Below are 7414 nucleotides of genomic sequence, written 5' to 3'. Positions count from 1 at the left end.
CTTTGTAACAAATCGGAATGGGAATGGTTTCTCCCCTTTTTTCTCATCTACTTGTCCCTTAGAAACCTTCTTGGAGTCTTTCTGGGGTAGTTCCTGAGTCTGGGCTTCCATTCTGGGCTCTTCCTCTCGATGAGGTTCCTTTCTGGTCAGTAGGGTTTCGGGTTCATCTCCTGCAATTGGTGTAGCATCCAAGAAGAATGGATCCTGCATCTGAGGCATAGGTCTCCCTAGTTCTTCCGCTGAAACGGTATCGCCTCCTATCTTCGTTCCGTTAGATCCTCCACTAGGTCGTTTGGGTTGAGGCGCGTCATAAGTAGTTCCTGACCTCAACGTAACCTTACTCACATTTGCCTTTTCGGGCATTTGGACTGTAGATGGTAGTTTCCCTGCATTTCCCTTCAAATCACCCACCGAACTGGCCAGTTGGGCTAACTGCCTATTCATCATATCCATGTTCGCCTTATGTTCTTTCTGGGCATTTTGCATCCCCTGCACGACCTCGTTATGGGATTGCAATTCTCCTTTGATGCTCTGTTGTGACGCTAGCATTTCACCCATCATGTCCTCAACGGACCTCCTTGGCCTGTTCGGATTTTGGAAATGATTCGGCCCTTGGTGTTGGTAGTTCTGGAAGTTTTGCTGGCCTTGATTAGGCGGGTATTGGTTATACTGGGCAGGAGGGACGTACTGATCTTGAGGATATTGATTCTGGTGCTGGGCTTGAAACTGATTTTGGTGCTGATGGTGTTGGGGTGCATGATTTGGCTGATTTTGGAAACTGTGGAAGTTTCTTTGGTGGGGTGGTACATAAACAGGATTCGGGTTTTGGCTTTGTGGGCTTTGATTTTGGGTTTGTTGGTTTCTTCCTGACCAGTTGGGCTGGTAGTCTGGGTTTGCTAGTCCACGGTTAGGGTTTTGGTTTGGATTGGGGTTATACTGGTTCTGTCCTTGGTTCTGATTTTGGCCCCCGTCTCCCCATCGAAAGTTTGGATGATCCCTCCATGGTGCATCCCGTTGTCTACCCTGTATCCAATGCCCACTGGAATTGAAGTACCCCGCAGCATTGACCTGTTCCATATTCACGTAGTCACTAGGCTGTTCATAGTTCGGTCCTTGATTTCCCTGTTCTGCACCTTTGTAATTCCCAGCTGGGGGAGGTGGTGGGGTGCTCTTCTCGATCGCACTCAGAAGTGACTTCTTCAGCTCATCCATCTTCAAGTCCATTTTCTGCTCCAGTTTATTTTCCTGATCAGTAGACAAGACAACAGCAGCCCGCTCTCGGTTGTATCCTTCCCTTGAATGGTCATACTCTTTCTTTGCATTCAGTAGCTTCCTTAGGACTCTCTTCGCTTCGCTGACCCGTAATTGTGTGAAGCTTCCTCCTGACGATGAATTTGCTAGATCCTTGGTTACCGCGTTCATACCTTCGTAGAAAGTATGATGCACTTCAATGTCCGCCATGCGATGGTTGGGACATGATTCCAAAAGACCCATGTATCTTGCCCAATAATCGCTCAAAGGTTCATCATATCCTTGCTTCACATTAGTTATTTCCCTTTTCAGCGCGCTTGTCTTTGATGACGGGAAAAACTCGCCTAGGAATGCTGACTTGAAATCGGCCCAAGTCTCAATGGAGTTGGGGGGCAGGCGCATGAACCAGGTGTTGGCTTCCCCCTTGAGCACAAATGGCAAGGCCTTCAACCTATAATCATCCTCATTCGCTCCTGCTGGTCTCCTCTGCGCCCTACAAATTTTACAAAACTCATGCAGAAACTCATACGGCCCTTCATAGCTCTTCCCACAGTATGTAGGCAGAATCGCGATCACATGAGGCTTCACATCGCAGGCGGTTTGCCCTGGAGTGACGACTATGGCTTGCGACGGTTTTCCCTCGGTATGCGCGTTAAGGGTACCGATCTCTGGATCCTCATCTCCGTTGGCGGCCATCAGAACTGGAATGCCTTCCAACAGTGGTATCTCCTCTGGTATTGGTCCTTCTATGTTGTATTGTTCTTCGTCGCTACTCGAACCTAAGTCAGATAAAGCCGTCGACAACCCGGATCGAGTGGTTACGAGTATCGATCCTCGCTGAAGTATCTTCGGCCTCCACTGGTCAGGAGCCGAACTGCTTCTCATAAACTGAAAAGAAAAGAAAAAAAAGAAAGGTTATGCACAATATATACACCGAAGTATCACTCACAGTAATTGCAAATAACGCTATCCATCCCCGGCAACGGCGCCATTTGAAAGGACCTAAGGTGCGGAGGTGTCGTTCAAGCAAGGATATATCCTACTGATCAGGATAGAAATCCTAACTAACCTAGACCTTGGTTTCAAAGATTCCTCAACCCACTTCTACTGATCAGTATAGTGGTGGTAAGGGTCGAATCCCACAGAGATGGTGCGTTCTTAAACTACCGCGGTGACAATCGGAAGATTTGGTTAGCTACCACGCTGGGTTGAGTTTCTACCTAGGCTGGAACTTAAAGGAGGTGTTCTACTGGTCAGACGGTAAGGAAAACATTTGGAATGTAACTGTGTACGTGGAATGGGGAGACAATTTTGTAACAGAAAATATTTGGAAGGTACGGGTTTCTATTTCGGGCTAAACAGAATATTCAGAGTGTAGTGGAAGTTTTGTGACTGGGCTGACAGGGCTTAACTAAAAGTGAAGGACAAAAGCAAAAGCATCTTGAAAAGTAAGTGGTCCCCTCCAATTGAAATAGACATCATCTTCTTCAACAAACACTTCCAAAATTCAGATAACAATTCCAGATTCAACACGGAAAAACTCAGATTAACAGCTTACAAACACAGATCCAAAACTAAGAAATCAAATCCGAAATCAAACACTGAAACTGGACTTCTGCATACTGGTCAACATGAAAGAACGATTCAGAAATTTAAAACTAAGCTTTGCATTCAACGACCTACTTTCCGATCAAACAGTACTTGTTTATCTATCCTAAAGAAATTTGTTACGTAAACGGAATTGAGAGAATCAGCACTTTAAACACCGAGAAACTTTAGATCTAAGCTAACTAGGCAAGGGAATAAAGAAACACCACAATAAACGAAACGGAAATCAACTTCATAGCATAAACACGTTCGGATCTTCAACAAAGTATTTCAAAAGCAGAAAATATCCCAAGGTAAACAAGATCCAACGTAAGGAAAGCGAGAAATTTAAAACTACGAAAGCAATGTAAAAGTGTTTTGCCACTCCGGGCGATGAGACTCTAAACTACGATCTTGCTGGCTGGAATGGACGATGACTGGAATTCTGGGAACATCTGAACGTCAAGTGATCATGGCTACGGCGAGGCAATAAGCGGGACACGGCTGAAAGACTGAAACTACCGAGAGAACTTTCTACCTAAAGATGGTGATGAATGAGTCAATCTTCTTCTCCTCTCCAATTTGGCTTCCTTTTATAGGGAGGCTACCCTTGATTTTAGGGTAAATCCTCGTTGCAATTTGACTTCTTTGCCCTTAATTGTGGGTAATCCGTCCCAGCTATCCGTCTTCTTCATCTCAAGCCGTTTTAGCACGAATACTGATCAGTATGAGATCATGCTGGCGCCTTCTTCACCTGAACATTCCGAAACTTCCCTACTGGCTAGAATGCTTAACCTGCACACTTTAAACAACTGTTTTGCAAATATAATCAATTAAGCACATCATACTGACCCGTAACCAAGGCCTAGAATACGACTTATCAGTTGCAGTGTCAGTCCGCATGTTTCCTTACCTTAGGAAATAAACGACACTGGTGTGGTATAGCACTGAAGGATCTAACAGTTGAGATAAGTCTTTCTTGCTATTTACTGAAAGACGGGGTCTCGGTGATTTTTATTTCTTAATCATAGTTGATATAACATTGAGCATACGATATTAATTATGCACTACTTTAATTTATCAAATGGTGCGGATTTTTCGCAATCCAAGAATCCTGATATCTTGGGTAGTGGTGATTAATGTCTTGAGGTGCTAGTATTGTTATTGCAATGAATCGTGTGCTGAGTGAGTCCAGTTTGATAATATCCTCAAGAGGTGTTCGAAAAAGGTTTTATTATTCAGAAACCCGGTCGGTTGGAATTTATTCCAGAATAATAAATAAAGATTTTGAACTAGACAACTATTGGAAAAAGATATTAATTAATTAAAGTCAAATAGCAGACTTAAATTAATTAATGGATATTTATATCTTAAACAAGGGAAATAATAAATTAAAGAAGTAAAGCCCGGATTACTCGTAATTTGGGATTGGACGGGCAGTCAATATTATTATACTATAGTGGAAGATAATAATATTCTATTGGACTTGCATTAAATTGAGGCTCAATTTAATTAGTAAAAGTCCAACAGGTTTGGCCCAAGTCCAACCTCTATGGATCCCTAATCTGGCCCATCATAACTCTATATAAAGGAGACTAGATAGAAGACTAAATTAATTGATTTTAATGATAATTTTCGTGCTCCCCTCTGGGAGTGGACGAAAAATCATTTTTTGAGAAAACTGATATTCTGTCTTCTTTCTAATCAAGCCCTTTTCGATTCTGATAAGCTTTGCCCACCCAAAGGTCAGATTCTGAGTTCGGGATACAGATTAGAAGATTCGTGGTTGAGTACGAAGATCTTCATGTGGAGAAGGCGCAAGCAATCGTCGATTCTTTGGAGAATCAGATCGGTATTTCTAAACCGTAGGAAATTCATGAACTAGGTTTTAATTCTTTTTACATGAATTGTGTGCGTTCTTGTATGCAATTGATTGTTTAACATGTAGTTAATTGATCCCATAATCGGTCAAATAGATCCGTAATTATGATTTATTTGTGAATGCATAACTTTCGCTGTGCAAGGGGCTACAAACCCCATCATAGATTACATACACTAGGGGCATCAATCCTAGATTTGTAACTCCCTAAAGGTCCTAAGACCCTTGAAAAGTCCTCACTCTCAATTAACAGTGCCGTTTTAAGGGAAGCTAACTATAGTGTCAACTAAGCCATTCTAACTCACCAACTTACTCTCACGATTATGTAGCAAGTCAATAGATCATCACATAATATATCACTCAAACGTGAAGCAATTATCCATAACTGAGAATAGAAACGAAATAATGAACAAAACGGATACAAAAAACTAGAATTATATAAACAAATAAAAGTTACTAACACATCCAAAGAATTCTTATAGTTTAGCTACTCATAGACAAATAGCAAAAGCTACAAATTAAAGTACAAAACATAAAGAAAAAGCAAACAAAACTGAAATTGCTATGCTCGATTCCTGTTTTGTCTCTCCTCCATCGTTATGGACTGCTCAAGTTAGATTGTCAAACTGATCTAGCTGGCCAATGTATGCCTTTTACTTGCGAATGCCGGTGAGTGGATCCAGTGGAAATTCAAACTGATCAACTTGACTTAATCGAACACCTTTCATTCAGAAATTCTAAGCAATCAGACAGAAAAGTGTAAATGGCTACTTAGATTCAAAACAAGCGAGATCATGCATATGGAGACTAAACACGCTGATGTAAAAACGAAATTCATAACTACAAAGATTCCAAAAACTACCAAGTCAATAAGCAACAACAAACGAAAGTAAATTGTAGCAACAAAACACGAAAGTAAAGATTGTATCTTCGCCCCTTCTCGGGACAGCGTTACACAGCTTCAGATTTTTGAATAAACTATCACCCAAACTAAACTAGACTAGAACTCCACTTCTCACACTTAGACCATGCAATGGGCTAAGTGTGGGAAGGATACAAAACAGACATAAACATAGTGGTAAAGAAAATGGATAAAGTTCTCACACTTAGACCAGGCACTGTGCTAAGTGGGAGAAGAAAGAAAAACATAGGCAGGAGCACGCGATCAAGCTTAGCAGGGGCATAATCAGAAACTATCTCGCGAGGATTCGGTCACCGTTTATTACAAAGAAACTTCTCACACTTAGACCAAACAGAGGGCTAAGTGTGAGAAGATCACAAAATTCATCAACCATCAAATATACACAGGCAGGAAGCAGCATGATCAAGCTTAAAAAGCTAAAACTTGAACCAAAAATAAAGTTTACCTGGTTCGGCTAGCTTAGTTCTTTTTCTGGCTCCCGCGGGAGCCAAAGTGCCTGGTCCTCTTTGCTGCAGATGAGGCAGAATCTGCAGAGGGTGGTTGGCTTTCTTTTCCTCGATGTTCCTGCAAGATTAGTATTCTGCACATTCTGTTGAGGTACACTGCGTCCTACTGCTGAGACCGCTGGTGAGGGTTGGTGGATGATTGAGTCTCCCTGTCCATCCAAGAGATGACTCTATCCACCAAGTCGACCATTTTGGTCATTTGCTCCCTTTGAGCCTTCAGTATGCCATTTTGCTCAGCATTCTCTGCTATCAGCAAGTTCACTGTGTCCTCCATTTGGTTCCTCCATTCATCAGACGCAGCTACCCCCTCCTCGTCTGTCTCTGTTAGGTCGAGAATCTCCCGAATTGGATCTTCCTGGGGTGCCTTGTTCGCCTCCTCTGCAGGAACTCGCAGTGGCTCCTCAGCTTCATGTTTCTCCTTTGATTTTTCCTCCTCCCTCGCCTCAGTTTCTCGCATCTCCCTAATTACTTCAGCGGCGATTTCTTCATACGTCCGACCCGGTTTCTTCCTCCCCTGGTTTTCCTCTACTCGCGCTTCATTGTTTGTGCTGAATCGGAGTGAAGACGACGATGTAGGGCTTGTCTGGGTACCTGATTGTATTGCAGTCTCGCTCGAACTTTCACTCGAGCTTTTCTCCTCCGCAGTGGTTCCAAAATTCCTTAATTTTGACATCACCTCTCTGATGATGTCGGAGTACAAGTTGCCAGCAGACGTCTCCAGCGGCTGTGATGTACCCACGTTCGGAATCAGTACTGGTTGTGCAGTTGGAGGTGTTGTGCCTTCGGGTCATGGAGTTGTAGGGATCAACTGAACCTGTCGTCCGGCAGAAGGTTTCTTTGATGCACCGGAGGTGGAGGGTTTGTCCATTTTTTTTTGAAGAGATATTTTGCATATGGTTGAGGGAGTGAGGATTAGGGTTTGATGTTTTCTTTGAGGATAGGCGGTCTAATTTCTTTGCTGAGATATGAAAGACGGGAGGAAGTACGTTTAGATATGAAAACACGGGAGGAAGGCGATCTCCGTGACATCAGCGCACAGTAATTTTCTTTTTCACATTTTTAACTAAAACCATGCTTAAAAAATTCGAGGATTTATAATATTCCTTTTATTTTTTCCTTTTTTAGCTTTTTCCCGGGTAAAAGGCAAAAGCGCACAGTAATTTTCTTTTTCACATTTTTAACTAAAACCATGCTTAAAATATAAGGTAAAATTGAAAAGTTTTGTGAAACACTAGTAGACAATCTTCGAGATTCATTTTCAATTAAATC

At 42.4% G+C, this 7414-nt stretch overlaps 1 protein-coding gene across 1 annotated transcript; it reads right to left on the bottom strand.

Moving 5' to 3' along the window:
- Positions 1 to 5309: 5309 nt before the first annotated feature.
- LOC121805032 lies at positions 5310 to 7201 on the bottom strand. The gene is made up of 2 exons (XM_042204782.1): positions 6085 to 7201; positions 5310 to 5438 (listed from the first exon to the last, which is right to left on the bottom strand). Exon 1 carries the CDS (start codon positions 6816 to 6818, stop codon positions 6249 to 6251), a length of 570 nt encoding a protein of 189 aa, XP_042060716.1. The 5' UTR covers positions 6819 to 7201; the 3' UTR covers positions 5310 to 5438; positions 6085 to 6248.
- Positions 7202 to 7414: the final 213 nt, after the last annotated feature.

Source organism: Salvia splendens, chromosome 1, assembly GCF_004379255.2.
Source record: "Salvia splendens isolate huo1 chromosome 1, SspV2, whole genome shotgun sequence".
Taxonomy (NCBI): domain Eukaryota; kingdom Viridiplantae; phylum Streptophyta; class Magnoliopsida; order Lamiales; family Lamiaceae; genus Salvia; species Salvia splendens.
The sequence above is the reverse complement of the archived record's forward strand: the minus strand, read 5'-3'. Positions and strand labels throughout refer to the sequence as shown.

Excerpts from the sequence above, each read along its gene's own strand:
- LOC121805032 (XM_042204782.1), bottom strand. The coding sequence starts at position 6,818 with ATGTCAAAATTAAGGAATTTTGGAACCACTGCGGAGGAGAAAAGCTCG.